This window comes from Helianthus annuus, chromosome 17, assembly GCF_002127325.2.
Source record: "Helianthus annuus cultivar XRQ/B chromosome 17, HanXRQr2.0-SUNRISE, whole genome shotgun sequence".
Classification (NCBI taxonomy): Eukaryota; Viridiplantae; Streptophyta; class Magnoliopsida; order Asterales; family Asteraceae; genus Helianthus; species Helianthus annuus.
The window spans coordinates 140473886-140495920 of record NC_035449.2 but is presented as its reverse complement, the minus strand read 5'-3'; the positions used below and the strand labels follow the sequence as shown (position 1 = coordinate 140495920).

The following is a 22035-nucleotide window of genomic DNA, read 5'->3' as shown; positions in this document are numbered from 1 at the left end:
TTTGGCGGTTTACTAATTTTATAAAACTAGTATTAAGGGCCCCCGCATTGCGCGCGGGGGATAGACCGTGCCGAGTAGCACTAATGCTACATAACTACCAGCGACCAACAACATTGGAAAAACTCGTAAAAATAAAAAGGAAAAAATAACACCGAACGAAAAGCATACGTAAAATCGTTGAACCACGTATGCCAGTTGCGACATGTTAATGCGAAGAAATAAGACTGAAATGTAAATATAGAAAAGAATAACTAAGTCGATCTAATACCACGCACGTTGCGACGAACCTTTCAAACATTGAAAAATAGACGCGTTGTGACGGTCCTGTCAAACGGGAAGAAATAGTCGAAAAAATTTTGAAACCCACACGTACGTTACGGCATGTTCACTCGCAAAAGTAGAACAAAACGTAAAACGAAAAATTTGAAAAAGATGGGAAATACATGGATTAAAGTTGAAAATAAAAATGTGTTGGGGTTAAATTGCAAAAGATGAAAAGTTTTGGGTTAAAAGTAAAAAAAACAAAAAGGTTAAAATGCAAAAAATAAAACCCTTTAGGTTAGAAATGAAAAATCAAAAAAATTTTTAAAGACTCCCCATGCTTGAAGTACAAGCCATAAGGCACAAACATCTTCCTAATTTATAATATGGTAATGATTTCACTATTGGTACATCATAGGTATTAACCATGTAATTAATTCTACAACTATGTATACTAATAGTGAAACAATTTGTAAAAGTTGGTACCGATAATGTAATTTTCAAAAAATAGGTATGAAAATAACAAAATAGGTCAACCACGTATATTAACCATGTAATTAATTCTTTTTAATCAGATACGTAGACTAAACCGATAGCTATGACATGGTTGGGTTATTGTAAAAGCAGGAGATCGATGACGAACATCAAACATTGCACTTGATTTAAGACATGAAACAACAAGAACAGGGTGGATGAAGAAGAAGATACAAGACAAACTCATTCATTTCAACACAATCATCACAGATTACATACCAAACGAGTATACATCATCTTCTACAAGCTGGGTTAGATCACAAAGATCTAAACCCTAGCTTTCTCTCACTAACACATAGTCTCTCTCTCTCTAGAATTCACACCAGGAGAATGAACAAGTTGGGAAAGGTGCACAAAGCTTCAAGAGTTCTTTGTGTTCTCTCATCGTGCCCTAATCCTATACAACACATATATATAGACTAGGGACAAAACTCAGACAAAAACCAAACCCTTGACCAAAGTTCTAGACCAAAACTTGGACAAATTGTCCAAGGATAAACCTTGGACTAAGTTCCAAGATATGTACAATAAAGACCCTAACAATTGGAAGGCATGCACTTTTCACCCAAAGTGCATTAACAAACTCCCCCTTGATCAGTGCATGGTCTTCATGTAGTCTAGAATTTTTCATTATCGTTGACTTTAACTTGGACTTCTGCTTTGGTTGACCAGAACTGATAAGCGACAGTTAACAGGCAGGAACTGCACTTACAGTTATAGGTCACACTTACTTTTTTTTTTTGAAAGGTGATATTTCATTAACACCAAAGCCGACCCAAGCTGGGCCGACCCAAACTACACCAAGAAAAGAATTACATATTTACAAAAGAGCACCAATCTCCCCACTCTATGTCTTTATACTTAGACCTATTGGAGAACCAAAAATGACCCAAAGCTTTAACCTCGCTGATAATTTTATCAATCTTGACCGGCTTGTTAGCAAAAACAAAATTGTTCCTAGCCCGCCAAATGTTCCAGCACGCTATCATTATGATACCTTGGACTGCTTCTTTCTTCCTATCCGACACTGTTAGCTCCTTAAATATGCCAAGGAGATCCCGAACCGTAAAGGCAAAAATATTTGGAATCTTACACCAAACGCTTATACCGTTCCAAACGACCGAAGCCACGTGACACCCAATGAATAAATGATCAACAGTCTCTTCCTCCGATCCACACAACGGGCAAACGGGATCGTCAAGAAGAACGTTTCTGTTTTTAAGAGTGACTTTAGTTGGAATTTTCCCCAACTCCGTTCGCCATAAATGAATATTCACCTTGGCAGGGATCCAATTACACCAATCCATGATGTAGCGATCACTTATGTCGACATTCGCACGAATCAAGAGCCTAGCAGCCTTAACCGAGAATTCCCTTGACGAGTCGGGTAACCATACCCAACGGTCTTCAGCTTCCGAAACTTGAGTATTCTCCAGCATCGCCTGAAGTTGCTGGACATCAGCAACCAGATCCGGATTTATCAAAAATTCCTTCCAGTTCCACTGAAACATGATTCCATCGTCCGAGTTCACGATCCGCTCTGCAACCACACATTTTTTGTTCGCCTCCAACTTAAACAAATCAGGGAACCTACATTTTAAAGGATCGTTGCACACCCAAGGGTCGAGCCAGAACGAGACCCTTTGACCATTGCCAATTTCTCCTTTTAGAAAATTCCGAAGAGGCGAATCCCCAACCTTGAAATTAATGAATAATTTGGCTATACTACTCCAGACGCCATTTAGCCATTTTTTGAATGGGATACACTCCCAGCCCACTCTAGAAAAATGCAACGCATCAATGATTTTTCTCCAAAGATTATTAGCTTCCGTTTTGTATCGTCATCCCCACTTGACAAGGAGAGAGGTGTTGACATCCGAGAGCTTTTTTAACCCAAGACCGCCTTCCTTCTTCCCGCACGAGACCCGATCCCACGCCACCCAATGCATCCTTTTCTCTTCAATGGATCCTCCCCAAAGGAATTTTTTGATCATAGATTCTAAATCCGAGATGACCCTTTTAGGGGCTTTGTAGAGAGAAAAATAGTAGATAGGTAAACTTTCCAAAACGGACTTTATAATCACCACCCTCCCCCCTATAGATAAAAGATTCGATTTCCAATTGGCGAGCCGAGCACGGAAGAATTCATACACCGGGTGCCAATTGCTAATACGGTTCATATTAGCACCAACTTTCAAACCAAGATACTTGAAAGGAGTAGAGTCCGGATTACACCCAACCTCCTTGGCCATCTCTCCAATCTCGTCCCAACCCACTCCGATTCCGAATAAATTAGATTTATCTAAGTTAATTTTCAGTCCCGGACAAACATGGAAAACCCGAAGGATTCTAACAACATTAGACACCTCAAACTTAGACCATTCCCCAACCATTATAGCATCGTCCGCATACAAAAGATGCGTCATAATCGGCCCGTTGTTTGGAGTATGAATACCCTTCAGCGACCCCGCTTCTCTAGCACGTTCAACCATACACGAAAACGCTTCCATAACCACCAAAAAGAGGAACGGAGACAGAGGATCTCCCTGTCTCATTCCTTTCTCGCACTTGAATGGGAAAGTAGGAGCACCGTTCACCAGAATAGAGGAACTAGCCGACCTAAGGATACCCATAATCCATTCACACCACTTGTTTCCGAAACCCATTTGACAAAGGACATCAATCACAAAATTCCAGCTTACGTTGTCGTACGCCTTCTCGAAGTCAATTTTGAGAAAAAATGCCTTCGACTTTCTCTTCCTGATCCACGAGATAAGTTCATTGACGATTAATGGCCCATCAAGAATATACCTCCCTTTCAAAAACGCCGATTGAGAAACCGAGATCACACTATCCAACACTTTCCTCATACGGTTAGCTAAAACTTTGGAAATCACCTTACTAATAACTCCGACTAAATTAATCGGTCTAAAGTTATTGAGGGCCACCGGATCAGAAATTTTTGGGACAAGGGTGATAAAAGATGCCCCGCTACCTTTACTAATCTCCCCGCTGTCATGAAAAGAAGCAAAAATCCTAGAGAAATCTTCTCTAAACAGATCCCAAAAGTACTTGATGAATCTGAAGTTAAACCCATCTGGGCCAGGGGCCGATCATCTCCACATTCAAAGACCGCTTCCTTGATTTCTTGAGGAGTAAATACTTCTTCCAACATACTACAATCCGAATCCGAGATCTTTTTGATGTTAGAACAGTGTAACTGAGGTCTAACCGGATGGAGCTCTTTAAACTTCTCCCGAAAAAACGCAAGGACATGTTTTTTAATAGTAGTTGGTTTAGAACACCATTCCCCATTAATAGACAAACCGTGGATAGCATTAACCGCTTTTCTATTGTTAACCGAAGCATGGAAGAATTTCGAGTTCTCGTCACCATCTAAAGCCCATCTTATTCTAGCCCTCTGTTTAAGATCCGAATTTTTCCTATTGTCCACTTCTTCAATGATTTTCCTATTTTCCGCCATTACCCATTCCTCCTATTCCGTAAGATCCCTGTTTTCCATTAGAAGCTCAATATTTTCCAATTCCGCCAAGGCACTACTTTCCGTTTCCTTCTCCTTGGCAAGGAACTCATCCCTCCATATCTTTAGGGGCACTACTTTCCGTTTCCTTCTCCTTGGCAAGGAACTCATCCCTCCATATCTTTAGGGCCGACCGAATCCGAGCAAATTTGGCAGTGAGACACGTATCAGGGGGGTCAAAAAACTCAAATCCTTCCAAGGCACCCTTAACTGTCTCCTCAAATCCCGGTTTACCAATCCACGAGTTATAGACCCGAAAGGGGCGGGGACCAAAATTCAAATCAACCAAGATCAAAATGATAGGACAATGATCAGAATACTTGTTCGGGAGCACTCTCACACAGGCCGAAGGCCATTTGTTAAAAAACTCCGGACAAACCAAAAAGCGCTCCAACTTACTTAACTTCTTCCCGTTGTCCCTAACACACGTAAACTTTCGGCCCTGCATTGGGTATTCTAACAAGCCATTATTGAAAATAAAGTTATTGAAATTCTCAGCGCAAACCGGCTTGAATTTAGAATGTTTTCTTTCATCCGAGGACCGAACCACATTAAAATCTCCTGCGAGAACCCATTTCCCAACATCCGGGTCAATAAAAGACGAAATTTCGTTCCATAACTGCAGTTTCGCGGCCGAGTTTTGAGGAGCGTAAATATTGACCAGGTTAATAGGATCTCCACTGCCAATAACAAAGCCTTTAATCACCAGATAACACCTGTTCTGGACGACGGACTCAATCTTCAGAACGTTAGGATCCCAAATCCAAGCTAGACCCCCTGGGAGCCCGACCGAGGCCGAACAAGCATACTCAAACTTACCTTTCCCCCAGAAACTAGCCACACAAGAACTGGGAACAACCTCAACTTTGGTTTCCTGTAAAGCAATCACACTAATCTTGTTCGAATTCCTTATCTCTTTAATCCACGAGGCTTTAGCACCCCCGTAGACTCCTCTAACGTTGAAAGACATAAGATTCATCGGGGAACCGCATTGTTACCTGGGCACGCGATTGAATCCCTAAGCATATGACAGTAATCTCCAAGATTAGTGTGACAACCCGAAATCTAGAACCTTTCGTTGTGTCTTGATGTAACGTGTTTGAACATATATGGCTAATTGAATCGTTGAATTATGTGTTATATGTATGTGTATGAACCGAAACAACAAGGACCCGACTCGAGACCATGTGGTCTCGAGTGAACATAACCGATTTGGACCTTTGGGCCGTGACCTCCTCAACCGGCTAGTAAGCCCTTTAGGGTGCACCTTGTGGAACTAGTATATATGGCATACTCCTTGCCAACCTTGTCACTCTTTGGGCAACCACACTCACACTCCTACACACACACTCTCACTAAAACTCTAGAAACACAAACACACCTCCAAGTTCTCGGATCCAATCGGTTGGCACAAGAACTCTCGGATTTGGATTCTTGGAATCGGCTCTCACACACAATCGGTTGGAAGCTCACACACATCCTCGAAACCCATCAACCGGTTAGTGTTTCTTGATGTTTATTGTTGAATGCTTAGTGTTAATATATTTATGTTGTGTTTGTGCTTGAATTGATGAATGTTGAAGTGGTTGACAATATGTTGTTGTTGAGTGATGCATGATGAGATTGATATTCAAGAAATCGGTTCATAAGTGTTTTCGGTTTTTACTTGGGTTCATGATAAGTTGATGTATTGTTATGATAAAATGTGTAGTATGCTTGAATAAGAATGGTGTTATCGGTTTACTTGGGTTGAATCCGAGGGGTTTGGGTGTTCATACTAAATGAATTGACTAATGAATATGCTTGTCATAATAGGATGCATGTTAGTGAGTTATAGTTCATAATTTTGCTTGAACAAGGGTTGAATGTGTTATGAATATGTTTTGAATGTTTGAAGAACATGAAGAACTACTTGAATATGCTTTGAATGTGGTTTGAATATTTGAAACCTGCATTGTTTGATCCATTTTGAGTAAATATTAGACAACAAAACATGTTTAGTGGATAGTACATAATTCTGCATGAATTCTATTGGATAGTACAAACTGTGCAGAATCAGCAACTGTTGGGGAGTCGAGACCCCTGGTTGCGACTCGAAACCTCCGCGTTGCGACACCAGTTGCGAGTCGAGAACACATGGTTACGACTCGCAACCATACCATGACAAGCCGAGACCACAGGTTGCGACACAGGTTACGAGTCCCGTTACGACTCGAAACCTTAGCATGATCAGCCGAAACCATGGTTGCGACATAGGTTGCGACTCGCAACCACCTATGATCAGCACAAACAGCATGACTCGAAACCATGCTTGCGAGTCCGGTTGCGACTCGAGACTACGCTTAGTGGGCTTGCTTAGTTACGGGCCTTGATCAATGGGCCGGTCTTATGGGCTTCTGAGTTACTGTTGATGCGTTGTTTTGAGCCTGTTATCACGAGCCCAACTGTTCGGGCTTTATACTTAGACTTTGGGTTGTATTTGATGTTAACTGTGAAACTTGTTGTGAACTATCGATAAACTGCCATACTAGGACGTGTATGCCATGACTACTACTTGTACGTGCACTGCTTGGTTTGAATCTGATTATAAGTGGTATCTATGTTAGGACGTAATTGACTACTTGCGACTTGATTGACTTTTCTGTGTTACTGCCGAGCAAACCAAGGTGAGTTCACACCCTCTACAAAGCATGGGATTCCCTGGGTTGGGAATGGGGTTAAGGAACGTGGATTCCTCGTCCTCCTTGGGTAGGACAGCTATGGTTCAGGAATGTGATTCCTCGTCCGGATGGACGGATAACTCGTACTAGACTAAAACTCTATCACGAAGTCCCTCCTTTTTATATCGACTTAATCGCCGGGCCAATGGCGAGCGGGTCATTAGTTAGATAGCGCTATTTAGGTCTGACAAACCTCACACCGTGCCGCAGAGGACGGGCGTGAACTAATGGATCTGGGGCACGTCAATGATGATAGACATTGATGTTTTCAGGGCACATAAACATGACTACAGTCAGCAGTCGATATGGTAACGAGTCTAGTGTACGCATGGGGTAGCCCCCACGGCCGAAAAGCCTGATAACTATCATGGGGTAGCCCCCACGGCTAGAATGCCAGAGTAACTGGGATTGATTAAGTCACGTTTTAAACTATGGGGTAACCCCCACGGCAGGATGCCAGATAAAGGAAACTGTTTTCGAAACAACTAAAACGAACACCCAACTGTGAACTCACTCAACTAGTTGTTGACTCGTTACTACATGCTTTGCAGGACCATAGGTACTCAGCTGGAGCTTGCATGGAGGAGAGTCGTTGTGGGACATGGATAGCTGTGTGCCATGTTAAACTTGATACAACTAAACTTATGTTTTAACTTTTGAGACTTATGCTTCCGCTTGCAACTTAAACTTTGTTTTGTTTGAACACCAATCGTAATGGTTAGACTTTTATAACTACTTATATGCTTGTTCAATATGATTGGTGGCTGGATCCTGGTCAGTCACGCCTCCAAGCGGTAGTACTCCGCGGGTGGATTTTGGGGGTGTGACAATTAGCTCCCACAATGTTACCAATTTGAATGGTAGCCTCCATTTCCTCGTTGATTAGCACTTCCGCTGAATCTCTAACAATTTCCGGCGTGTCCGCCGTCCCATTTTCACCTATTTCACCCTCTTCCAGGTGGGAATTGTTGTTAGGGGAATTACCGTCATGGAGCCTCGAAGTCAGAACAGGGTCCGAAAAAACCTCCACCGGAGATGAGAACTCAACTGTATGCGAGGTATTGCCAGAATCTTCCTTGTTGACGTCATCTGAAGCCCTAATGTTGAGGTCGAAAGTGAAAACCCCATCGTCTCTTGTCCTTTTCCTTGGTCTCTGATCCGAGTTTGGGCTTATGTTTATAGATCGGGTTTGCTTCCTATTTCTGGGCCTGAGGATAACAGAGTTTTTTTTGGGCCTTTGGGCCTCCCCGTGGATTTAAAAAATAAAACATTATTAACTAGGGGGGTCGGAGTATTAGAAACTTGCTGGCCCCCACCTTCTTTATTTTGCGGCGCATGTTGCATGTGGGGATACGAACCGCCACCCAACTCCTTGGGACGAGAACCCACTCCAGAACTTTCTCTTTCCTCATACAAAGAGTCCAAATTTGCATGGGAACTCCCATAACCATCATCAATAGGCGACTTACCACCTCCCCCCACTTTACCAAGCTGAACCGGTTCATCTTCTCCCATGATCACAGGCTCCGGCCTGCTTACCACCGGCGAGGAGTTCATCGGCGATTCGGAACCAGAGTTCTGTGACAGATAAGAAGATTTTCCCAGGCAATCAGGAACCCACGCGTCCTGCTCCTCCTCCACCCAAATTCTGAAATTTTTGTTCTTCCATACCAGCGACAAGACTTCGTTGATCCTATTCGCTTCTCCCGCAAGAATTCCAACCCTGACCACCGAAAGATCCTGATCAACATCCAGACTTTTAGGATAGTGTAACACTTTCCCGAACCTTTCACCAATCATAACAAAAACATCCTCTTCCAATAACTGGAGCGGGATACCAACCAGGTTCAACCACGCCAATCTTTCCAAAGGGAGAGACTGACCCTTCCAGGATTCTAATTTAGAGAACCACGGGCCCCAGACTTCACGAGACTCTAGGAAGCGATTAGCCGACGCCTCATCCAAGAACGAAATGAGGATTGAGAGCCCACCTAGATATTGAATCTTGGCAACCTTAACTTTAGCAATCCGGAGGAGCTTATCGAAGTCGACCAATGTCTCTAGGTCTACCGTTCTACCAACCACCGAGACCCCATAACAGTTTTTGAATGCCGACGTCCTATCAGGCACCACTATTACCTTGCTACTGCATACATTATCTTCCTGAACCACGCCTGAAGAAGAAGCATTGCGAGCAGGTTCCTTTTTGAACAGATCACTGAAGAGCCGGCCACCACCTTGATTAACAAAGGCATGACTTCTCCCAAAAGACTGGTGAGCGACTCCCGGTAGCTCTTTAGCAGTACCTTTTCCTTTATCCTGGGGCAGAATATCGGACCTACCTGAATTTTCCACCGCGAACTTAGCGACATTCACTCTAAGTTTCGAATCTCCCATTTTGGTACCGTTTAAAGCCCTTTCCATGTCTTTCACATCCCGGACGTTCTTAAAACTGATGAAACCGAATCTATTACCAAACTTATCTTTCTTCCTAGCTATGTAAACGCCATAGACTTCCCCGAATACCTTGACAAACTCCGAAACCTCCCAAGGGGTACAACCCTGAGGCAGGTTCGTAACAAAGAATTTGGTGACGATTGCATTACTTTCTTTGCCCACGGGAACTTCCTTCTTGCGACGGTGGTGCGGATCCAGCCACGGGCCTCCTCCTTCCTCCGACTCCATGAGACTCCCAGCCGGAAACAGCAAACCCGAGTGGCGAGTGGATGGAAGGGCGACACAGAATAGAGGGAAAGGTAAACTCTAGAATCAGTGCCCAGAAAGATCGAGTAAACCTCGCACGCTAGACCGAGTAGCTCCCCATCGTCGAGCACAACCGGCGGTTGAAAGAATCCGGCGACCTTTGGGAGTTCAGGAGAGAGAATAGTGTGATATCTTGCAACGTTATAGGTCACACTTACTTAGCAAACCTATTAACACAACTAAGAACCCGAGGTTAGACTTTAGAGACTTCGGTTATGTTTTGGAATAACATGACAAAATTAGGAGAACCACCACAAGGTGTGGTTATAATTGCGTTGAGAAGACAAGAACCTAGGGTTGCTAACCTCAGTCACGATACTTAAGAAAATTAGAGAAATACTAGTTTTAATAATATCTATCACAATAATTACTTTTTTGGATTTACAATGTTTCTGTGTTGCTATAGTATACAAGAATGAGAAAGTGCGTAATTACCATAATTGTGATTGATTTGTGTCTTTGGTTTAAGTCTCATGCAATCAAAGATCATATTTTTTTAAGTAATTGTGATTGGTGTATGTCTTTGGTTTAAGTCTCATGCAATCAAAGATCATATTTTTTATTGTCACTTAATATTCAAACACATTAAACTCGCTATAAAATTTAACATATCTCTATCATCTCCTTAGGAAGATGCTAATTTGAAGTTAGCTAATGGTGTAACATGCTAACAACCAAATAAATTAAATTGGTTTTTTTATGAAATGGACATAAATCATATTTATATTACAACTTTGTAGTTAAGGTCATCTTTTTAGTAACACTAGCAGGAGAACTCGCGTTTTATAATGGTTGATTTAACGATTTTCTGTAAAATTAAAATAAAAACATAGATAGGAGAAAACACTTCTCAATGAAAACTTAACACGCGCGTTATGTACAAAGCGTGTTCTTATTTTGTTAAACGTAACACAAACTTTGTGTATCTTTATATTTTGTTAAAATCAAATTTACTTCATCCCATTCCTTAACCTTATACCTTATCCGTATATTTTAAGGAAAATTAAAGTGAGTTCTTACATTTAAGAGAAACAAAAACAAAGCCTTATATTTTATAAATAAAAAATGGGATGTGGGAGAGTTTTAAAAATAAGATATAAATTTATAAATTATTTTTAGTTCAATTATTTGGATAAAGATAAAAAATGAGATGTGAATGCTCTTATATTAATGGATAAAATACAAATTATATCCTCTTGTTTGTTTTAAAATAAATTACACTCTAAAATTATAAAATCAAACTTAAATCTTAAATTTATAAAATCAAACTTTAATTCATACCCTTTTGTTATAATGACCAAACCTCATATATGGCATCTTACTATCGATAATGTTTGTTTCTTCAATTTTGTATTACACAAGTTTTCACCCTCGCACGTGAATAAATAGAATTAAGAACTTAAATTGGTAACATAAGGCCATATACTACGGATCGACGCCTCATGCCATGTGACATGGTGGCCGGCATGACAAGGCATGGAACACCACGGAAAAGGGGCGGGGTTGGGGGTGGCGTGGGTATGTAACTGACGAGGAAGATTTTGAAAACATTGGGCCCCATGCCAACGGTCGCTTGACGGTTCAAAAGTAAAAAATAATTTATATCATTCCCCTTTTTCACATTTTTTACATTATACACCTCATTTCTACCATATTTTATCTCTAATTCTCTCTACATTTTATAAACTTCAATACTTTTATAAAAAAAAAAAAAATCATGTTTCCTTGGGGCAACATAGACCCGAACAATACTTATGGAAGCATACTAAATACTCCCAACACACCAAATATCCCGAACACACCAAACGCTCAATCTTACCCCTACCTCTTCCACGAATGTTATCGACCGACTCAGAACAAGTTACGGAGTCCTCACAAGCCGTAGCTTCGAACTTTTATTACCAATACCGACTAAGCACCCAAAGTTCACAAACAGCCATACCCGAAACTCAACCTGACGTAGTTCAACCAACGCAAGCAACTCCATCAACAAAAAAAAAAACAAAAACGAAAACACAGAAAGAAGGCGGACGACGTCCCACCCGTTGAAAGAGTGGCCGAGAGGTGGACGGTGGCAAAGGAGACCGCTTTGGCTCATGTTTGGGTTGACTTCTCGGAGGACCCGACTACCAGTATTTAGTTTTTTATTAAGTTTTATAAATCTTATAATTCTTTATATGTTACATAGTTTTTATATTATGTTTTATAAATTTTACATTTTGTTTATTTGTTACATATTATATTTTTATATGTTACAAATGTTTTTATATAGGTGACGCTTAAAGGGTATCGGACTTTTGGAAGCGTGTTCGTGACACCTTCCACACCATTATGGAGCATGAGTTTTACCGAAATGGGGATCAAATTTCTAGGAAATGGAGAGAAATGCGTAGAAAAGTTATTGCCAATAACGTTATCGTCAACAACTTGGTCAATCAATGCGTGCGGTCGACCAAGTGGTGCAAGTGACGTTGACTTGCATATCCATGTGCAAAAAGAGTACAAACAAGATAAAGGCCACACATTTACAAATGGATGAAGTGTGGCAAGTTTTAAGGAAAAGAACAAAATGGCATCTTGTCCCGCCTGCGGATGTTCGGGAGTCACGCTCCAAACGATCAAAGAGCGTATCGTCCACCGACGTGGGTTCTGAAGTACGTTCCAATTTTAATTTAAATGATTCGGACGACGAATTTGAAATACCAGAAGAGTCGGCACATGAAACTCGTCCTACATGGAGAAATCGTGCTAAGGCAATAAAAATAAAGGGGTGTTATCTCTCAAACAACATAAAACCGATGTCATTGATCTTATGGTGCTTTCGATGACACCCAACGATATGGACAAAGATGATAAAATAATGCTCAACCACAAAAAAAAAAATGATTCGCCAACGATTTCGCTCACAAATGATTTAATTTTATTTTTAATGTATTTTTATTTCCGCACATTTTTTAATCTCGAACTTTTATGTTTAATGTATTCTTATTTTAGCACTTTTATTTTTTTAACGTAGGACTTTTTATGTTTAATGTATTTTTTAATTTAGGATTTATGTTTTTAATGTATTTTGGTTTTTACCTTTATATACCGGTACCATAACCGGTATTTTTGGTATTGATATCGATTGGCATCGAGCTCATCCCTACCCCTGAAACTGAAAAAAATAAATTATTAAAAGTTGAATAAAATCAACAAAAAAAGGTGCACGATACCGTTGTTGTTCGTACGGTACCCATGATCAGAGATGAGCAAATGGTACCAGGTAGAAGTACCGAATTTCCCGAACTAAAAGATTTTCAAAATCATTTCAGTACTGGCTTTTGTGGTTTTCTGTACAAGGCTGGTGCTGATTTTTACCTTCGTGTATCGATAATTGTACCGGGCTGGTGCCGGTTTTTACCTTCATGTACTGATAATGAACCGGACCATACTTGTATTTTCGATACAAATACCGATTGACACAAAGCTTGTTCAACTTAAAAAGTAAGGAAAAGTTACTGTTAAAAAGCTTGAAAATTTAATATAAGGATAATAATTATTATTATTATAATATCAAAATAATAAAAGTATTAAAAAACTATATATTACTATAATATTAAAAACAAAGTTACTGTTAAAAAGCTTGGAAAATTAATATAAGGATAATTATTTATTATAAAAAGTAAGAATTAAATAAATGAGTAATGATTAAAACATATTTGAGATGGGGTGACATGGAGTGAAAGGAGCATAAAACCAAAGTAAAGGTTAGTGAAATGAGCACACTCCACATCCTAAGAACATACGGTGTGGGCGTTCAAAAATGGCGTTGTTGTTCAACGTCATTCACACCATACTGTCAACAGCGTTATTCAAAGGGCGGGGAATCTCCACCTGTGTGGAAGACATTTTGCAGTCGACGTGGCAGTGGTTAATGGACGTGAATGTTATCCGTTTAACCCCAACGATTAACTTTTTAATTTAAAAAAATTACCTTTTAAAAAAAAATATAATTTCACACTATAAATACAACCCACATCTTCACCCAAATTTATACAAACTCCACCACTTCTACATTTTTATACAAACTTTTCCATTTCAACGTCGTTCCACTTCACCCAAAAAAACCGAGGATGGCAGCCGTGGCGTGGACCGAAGAAGGGGATATTGCACTTTGCAAGTCGTGGGTCGAAGCTTTAAGCAACCACACACTAAGTAGGCGCTCGAGTGGTCCTTTTTGGAGGACAATCCGACAACACTTCCAACCCTATACGGGTCATAACAACAAAACCGTCGACTCCCTCTCGTCTCGTTTTAGGACGATCTGTCTTGATTGCGAAAGATTCGAGACGATCCACACCGCCGTGGAGAGTGATCTCGGGGAGGACAACATCATTCAAGTGGCTCTCATCAACTTTAGGCACGTGCACCACCGTGAATTCAAGCGCTGCTCGGCACGAGAAATCATTAGATTTTTTTATTTAAATTATGTGTTTTTTTAATTTCGTATTTTTGTATTTTATGTAATGTTTTTTTTTATTTTAGTGTTATGCATTTGTTTAATTACTAGTAATATATTTATAAGTTTTTAATACATTTTACATAATTTTAATTATAAAATAATACAAAAGGTGTGTGACACGTGTCGAAAAAAGCCACAATTTCACGCCCTCGGCCACGCCGTCCGTTTTAACACCACGGCTCGTTCTGGCGCGTTGTCCACATGTCGCATAATGCCCCATCTTCAAGGCCCTCCACACCGTATGGTCTAAGACTGCAGGGAATGGGTGTGGGTTGGGAACTCCCAATCGGAACACCGCCCCGAGGTGGGCTTGGGTTTGGCATGGGGGAAGTCACCGGCGTGGGGCATTTTTCAAAGGGGACGTGGCAGGTGGGGATTGGTGGGTTAAAAAATTTGACTATTGGGGGATTGTGCCGTTCATTTAGAAATACAGTTTAAAAATTAAATAACCCACTATATATATTGTAACGCCCTGCCCTTTCGTACTTTCCTTAATTAGAAAACGTGCTTTGTATTTCTATTTTTTGAAGCTTGTTCCTTTTGTGTTTCGTATTTCGTTTCAAACCGTTGTAAACCCGAGACTTCGATCGTAATGAAATTATATTTTTTTACATGCTTATACGTGTCGTAATACTTGGGTTATACGTTACCAATCTCAAATGCATACGCGCAACCAATACCCGACATACTGGTACTCATAGCTTATACATGCTTGTTAACTATTAGATATGTGGTTAATTCTAAAAATATAATAATAATACTAATTATACATATATATATATATATATATATATTAAAAAAACGCTAATGAATAGTGACAAAAACTGTGTCTCGAAATAGTGTTTTGATGTGATTTGTTGAATGGGACGGCCGCCAAACGTTGGGTGCCATATGGCACCCACAAAAGTCTTTTTTTTTTTATCATTCGACCGTAAGTTGCATTTATATACATATGAAAACAAATTACAACACAAATAAAGGAAGTGTTCTGGTGGGAAATATAATGCTATTTTACTCACTAGACTCAAGTTCGAAACCCATTTTGAGCAATTCCCTTATTTTTTTTTCTAAACCAGAAGTGTCTAGACATCTGGCTTTATTTTGAGACTTTTTTTTTGTTTCTTTTTATTTTTTTTATTATTTTGAGACTTTTTTTTTTGTTTCTTTTTATTTTTTTAGCTTGCCTATGCTTACCTTTACACTTTATTTTAGCGTTTATTTCCTTCGACTTACGTGGTCAGATTTGATTTTGATTCACACGTTCGGGTTTCTTTTTTGCCATCGTACATCAATTTGCCCATGTCTTGATTTGCCCATGTCGGTTGTCGGGTTTAATGTTCCCTTTTTAACTTTGATTGTCCTAAATCTTAACACCATTGTATTGAACCTTTTTGTTCTTTCATTCTGTGTATAAGTGAAGAGCAAGGTATTGAACTCCATCTCAGTAATCAAACAAAAATGTTGGGTCATTATGGTTTAAAGCCTTGGTATTGAACTTTGTTTCAGCAATGAAAGAAAAGATAAATGGTTGACGATTGTGGTTTACAATGAGTAGCAGTTCTACACCAGATTGCATCCTAAAATTGTTTTATTTGATTAACATGAAACTTAAGATCATTTTTTAGCATATCTGTTTATAACAAGAAACAACGATAAAGCTTATATTTCAAATAATAAAAACACATTTCATGGTGTAATTGTATACAATCTTAAAAGACAAAGTCGGTGGATTTTCCACCGGCTTTGCCTTCCAGCCTTTGTATTTTAACGATATTGCAATTTTAGCCCTTTGATTTTTGTATCTTTAAAGTTTCATAAAATGACAAATTTATTCCTTAAACCTTCTACTTTGAATTTCCAAAACGACAACCTCATCTTTCAAACTTTGTCATCACCAACCCTCTACTTTGTTTTTCCACCATCACCCCCTTAGCTTTTACACAGTTACACCACCAACCCTCTTCTTTTATATTTCCACCAACACCCCCTCATTTTTTACACATTTTCGCCACCACCCCTATACTTTTACACTTTCTTTTTTAGACTTTGTTTTTTTACCCCTTGCACTATTACTCTATTTTTACACCCGCCCAATTTTTAAAAAATTGCTATTGTAATCCCTAGACTACAACTCCTACTTTTCCAAATGCCAATGCATTATGTTTTACGAAATGTTTTAGGCATTGTGTTTTACACTTTGTATCTACCTTTGTGTTTTACACTTTTTGTAATTGTTTTTTACGCACTGCGTTTTACGAATCGTGTTTTGTCTTACTATATGTTTCCACCCGTCACGCGCCGCCGCAACGCGCGGCGGGCAAAATACTAGTAGCATAATAATAATAATAATAATAATAATAATAATAATAATAATAATAATAATAATAATAATAACAATAATAATAACAATAATAATAATAATAATAATAATAATAAAAGTATAATGTAATAATAATAAACCAAGACATCAACTTTCGTTGATGTGTCCTTTCAAATATTACTTTAGAGGAAAAAAAAAGAAGAAGCTGTCCAAAAAAAATATATAAAAAAAAACAGTGACCACCATTCATGTCTAAGAGGGTGTTTGGGGTTGAGTTTTGAAAATAGATTATACGTTTTGAATAATCAGAATCAGATAATTAGCTGTAACAAAACGTGCTGCAGAAAGATAGTGTTTGGATTTGATTATATTGTTTGATATCACAATAATCAGATAATCAACATTGTTTGGATTTGATTATGTTGTTTGATATCACAATAATCAGATAATCAACTATTTGAGTGTTTGGCAAGTATATATATTTAAAAAAAATAAATAAGTGAAAACGTAAAAAATCAGTTTTTGGATTATCACGTTTTCCTGCAGCAAGGGGTGACCTACTTATGGATTATCACGTTTTGAACTTTACAAAACGTAAAAAATCACTTTTTATTAATTTTTTACCAAACACTCAAAATAGATTTTTTTGCGATTTCAAAACACAATAATCAAATAATCAGGTTGAAAACGCAATCCCAAACACCCCCTAAATTGTCTTTGTTTATTGTTTGATCACCTAAAGAGAAAAAGAAAAAAAAATGATATATTAATAGTTAGTAGAGGTCTATTATAAACTACTAATTAAGTTGTAACAAAAAAATAAATGAAATGGCTGCCAAAACAGCCTTCCAGCCGTGAACTTCAAACGATAGCAACACATTTTTTTTTATTAGTGTAACACCCAACTAATCGTATTAAATGCCAACCACTTAAACCCTAATCTGTTTCCCTATAAATACCAAGCACTACCCAAGCATTTTTCACTTTTTTAAACACTCTCAACTCTCTCTAATCACTCTAAATTCGCAGCAACATCAGAAATTCGGACAGATTCAGCAAGCTTCACTAAAATGAGCATAACTCACTCAATTCTTGTCCGATTTACCCCATTCTTTTTCCTATGTGCTTGGATTGACCTTAACTTAGATTCCATGGATATTTCACAGTAAATAATATCACACCCCCAAAATCCACCTGCGGAGTATCACCGCTTGGGAGCGTGACTGACCAGGATCAAGCCATCAATCATATCAAACATAGCATTTAATAATAAAAGTAGATAAAGTAAATCATCACGACATGATTGATGTTCAAAACCAAACTTTGTTTAAGTAGCGGAAGCATAATAATGAAAACCCAAAATAAGTTATATGTTCTAATATCGTTCACAATCCGTATCCCACAACGACCTGCTCCTCTCTGTGCAAGCTCCATAATGCACCTAAGGTCCTGCAAGGCATGCAGCAGAGAGTCAACAACTAGTTGAGCGAGTTCACAGAAAGTAAGTTCAGTAATAGTAATGGTATAGTAAGCATTGCGTTCGTTCATTTAATCATGTATCGTATTGGTTCGTATCGCAGCCCTCTAGGCATGTATGCGAAGATTAGGGAAAGTTCTCAAGTATTCTAGACTATGTATATTTGTATCGCTGGCCACCCTGGCATGTGTGCGAAGTTTAGTATGTATAGTTCGCAGCCTCCCTAAGGCATGTGTGCGAAGATTAGTCATAATATCGCAGCCAACCCTTGGCGTGTGTGCGAAGATCAGTTCAAGTAGGTATACTAGTCTAGCTGTATCTTATCATTTACCATCCTCACCCTGAGGACCATAAACATCTATCAACTGAGTATGTGCAAATAAATCATCCAATCCCATTCCCACCCTGGGAACCCCATGCCTTGGCTGTGTGAACTCACCTTGGGTTGCTCGGCAGATACGCAAAGGAGAGGGTTCTTGAACTAAAGTGGTCAACCACGTCCTAACAGGGTTACCACACAAGTCAGGTTTGGTTCAAGCAATGCACGTATGAATCATAGCAAACACGTAGCACGTAAACAGTCAAAACATTACATTCATACTTGTGCGTTCTCAATATAAGCCCATATGAAATTTGGCCCAACATGTTGTGCGAAGGACATCATGTTGTGCGATTCAACAAACCCTCGGCCCAACTATACATAAGCCCAACAGAAGAGAAGTCCAAAACATAACATACTCGGCCCATATAAAAGCCTTGTGCGATCCAACTTGTCTTGTACGATCGGACGAGCCCAACCCAAAATTACCATCCGGCCCAAACAGTTAAACAAAGCATAAGACTTGTGCGATCAGCTCTATTACCCAGCCCATGTCTACAGCCCAATAATCAACATACGGCCCGAATCACAACCGAACAAACATCTTGTGCGATTCAGAGATCTTTGTGCGGCTGAGGACCTCTTGTGCGGTCTGATCCTCTTGTGCGACCAGGTCAGCTTGTGCGATGACCTGCTTGTGCGTTCGGACCTCATGTACGATCAGAAGATCTTGTGTGATTAGTACTTGTGCGATCTGATCCTTATGCGATCAAACCTTGTGCGGTTAGTTAAATGTTCCTGATTTCTTGCCAATCGGTTACAATTATCATTTGCAAATCAATTCCAAAGTTCCCATATTTGAATCAATCAACAGTAACAGTTTCTAAACCAAAACTATTATCGATCAAACAAAGAAATCAACACCTAATCCATATGAACCCTAGTACCATGCTTATGAACAATATCTATCAATTCATGTGAACATGCAACCGATTACCCCATTATAACCCGAATCACTAGCACGATAACAACTTAACAATACCAATCCTTCAAACAAACAGTGGATCGATATCTAAATCTAACCAATTCATATCATAGCCGATTAACAAAGCAACATCAATTAGCATCATGATCAACATGCCATCAAAAACCTTAGACTATCGCACAAGGTTAAAGCATCATAACATCAATCATCAAACACATAAATAATTAACAACACACTAACCGGTTAGAATCAAAGAGAGAGAGAGAGAGATCTTCGATTGCCTTGGATTGTTGCCGTCGAGTAGAGAGAGAGAGAGTGAGAAGAGCTAGGGTTTTGTGTGTATAAGGTAATTTGTAACAAATGAGAGAACAACCCCACCTTACGGGTGTTTGTTTGCGTGAAAGTGGAGTGGGCCGAGCCCAACTCGGCTGCCTCTAATGGTCCGCATGCAAGTGTAAAGCCCAATTGGCTTGTGCGGTTGAGCTAGTGTTGTGCGGTTCGGGTTTCGTGTAACTTATATACATACAACACATAACGTATCATGTACACAATCATTAAAACACATATCACATAACATTTAATAATCGTTCACTTAGTCAATCAAGTTCACATGTGTTACACAATGATAGGTCTAAAGTTCAAGTTGTCACATTATCCCCAACTAAAAAGAAATTTCGTCCCGAAATTTGGTACGCACTCACTGAGGAAGCTAGGTAAGTTCAATCGTTCACTGGTTTTTCCCGGGGTGTCACATCCTCCCCCCGTTGATCTGGAATTTCGTCCCGAAATTCCGCAGTAGTAGCTTCAGCCTCAGTAGTGGTCGCATTGGTTCCGAATAACTGGGGTTACTTTTCTGTCATCCTGTCTTCGCGTTCCCAGGTGTACTCTGGGCCACGTTTGGAGTTCCAACGTACTCGAACAAGAGGGATTCTCTTGTTTTTGAGGACCTTCACATCCCGGTCCGTGATTTCAACTGGTTCCTCGACGAACTGCAACCGCTCGTCGATAGTGAGTTCCTTGAAAGGAATGATAAGCACTTCTTCAGATTCGACACGTGAAAGACATTGTGAACTGCCCCGAGTTCAGCTGGTAGATTCAATCTGTAGGCTACCTTGCTGATTTTCTCAACGATCTCGAATGGTCCGACATACCGCGGATTTAGTTTGCCCCGTTTGCCAAAACGAACCACACCCTTCCAGGGTGAGACTTTTAGTAAAACCCGGTCCCCGACCTGAAATTCCAATGGCTTTCTACGCTTATCCGCGTAGGCTTTCTGACGGTCGCGTGCTGCCGCCATGCGTTGTCGTATCTGTGCTATCTTTTCTGTGGCGTCCACTACAATCTCTGGACCCGTGATCTGGCTATCCCCCACCTCTGCCCAACAGAGAGGTGACCGGCATTTACGTCCGTACAATGCCTCGAATGGAGCGGCTTGAATGCTGGTGTGATAACTATTATTGTATGAGAACTCCACCAAAGGGAGATGTTTTTCCCAGCCGTTGCCGAAATCAATAACGCATACCCGAAGCATGTCTTCAAGAGTTTGAATCGTTCGCTCAGACTGTCCATCCGTCTGAGGATGATATGCTGTGCTCATGTCTAACCGTGAGCCGAAAGATTTATGCATCGCTTGCCATAGTTCTGACGTGAATCGTGCATCCCGATCCGAAATGATGGAGGTGGGCACCCCGTGCCTCGAAACAACTTCTTTGAGGTAGATGTCTGCGAGAGTGGAGAACTTATCCGTTTCCTTTATAGCTAGAAAGTGTGCAGACTTGGTGAGTCGATCCACGATCACCCATATGGTATCATTCCCACGCTGGGATCTAGGTAGGCCTGTAACGAAATCCATGGAAATTTCTTCCCATTTCCATTGCGGTATCTTGGGTTGCTGAAGTAGACCCGCTGGTTTCTGGTATTCAACCTTGACTCTCGCACAGGTTAAGCACTTGCCGACATAAGTAGCGATGTGGGCCTTCATGCTAGGCCACCAGTATGTAGTTCTGATGTCATGGTACATCTTATCCGATCCTGGATGTACCGAATAGCGAGACTTGTGAGCTTCATCCATTACAAGTTCGCGTAGACCGCCGTAAAGTGGGACCCAAATACGCCCCGTTACATAGTAGGCACCGTCTGCCTTCTGTTCTAACCGCTGTCGTGAGCCGCGTAGGGCTTCAGCCCTGACGTTTTCTGGTTTCAATGCTTCTACCTGAGCATCTCGTATCTGTGCAGGAAGGCTAGACTGAATCGTAAGCTGTAGCGCTCGCACGCGCCGAGGTAAAGTGTCTTTCCGACTGAGGGCATCAGCCACCACATTGGCTTTGCCTGGATGGTACTTGATGGCGCATTCGTAGTCGTTAAGTAGTTCAACCCATCTTCGTTGACGCATGTTCAAATCCTTTTGCTTAAGAATATGCTCGAGACTCCTGTGATCGGTGTAAATCGTGCACCTGGTACCGTACAGGTAGTGTCGCCATATCTTAAGCGCGAAAACAACAGCTCCCAGCTCTAAGTCGTGCATCGTGTAGTTCCGTTCGTGAATCTTAAGTTGGCGCGAGGCGTAAGCAATGACCTTGTCGCGCTGCATCAACACACATCCAAGACCCTG

The 22035-nt window shown here is 40.2% G+C and overlaps 2 protein-coding genes across 2 annotated transcripts; both read right to left on the bottom strand.

The window, feature by feature from the left end:
* Positions 1-1607: 1607 nt before the first annotated feature.
* LOC110942918 lies at positions 1608-2306 on the bottom strand. Its single transcript, XM_022184681.1, has one exon. It carries the CDS (start codon positions 2304-2306, stop codon positions 1608-1610), a length of 699 nt encoding a protein of 232 aa, XP_022040373.1.
* Positions 2307-4385: 2079 nt separating this feature from the next.
* On the bottom strand, positions 4386-5315 carry LOC110942919. The gene has a single exon (XM_022184682.1). It carries the CDS (start codon positions 5313-5315, stop codon positions 4386-4388), a length of 930 nt encoding a protein of 309 aa, XP_022040374.1.
* Between the last annotated feature and the right edge of the window lie 16720 nt (positions 5316-22035).

Excerpts from the sequence above, each read along its gene's own strand:
- LOC110942918 (XM_022184681.1), bottom strand. The coding sequence starts at position 2,306 with ATGTTTCAGTGGAACTGGAAGGAATTTTTGATAAATCCGGATCTGGTT.
- LOC110942919 (XM_022184682.1), bottom strand. The coding sequence starts at position 5,315 with ATGAATCTTATGTCTTTCAACGTTAGAGGAGTCTACGGGGGTGCTAAA.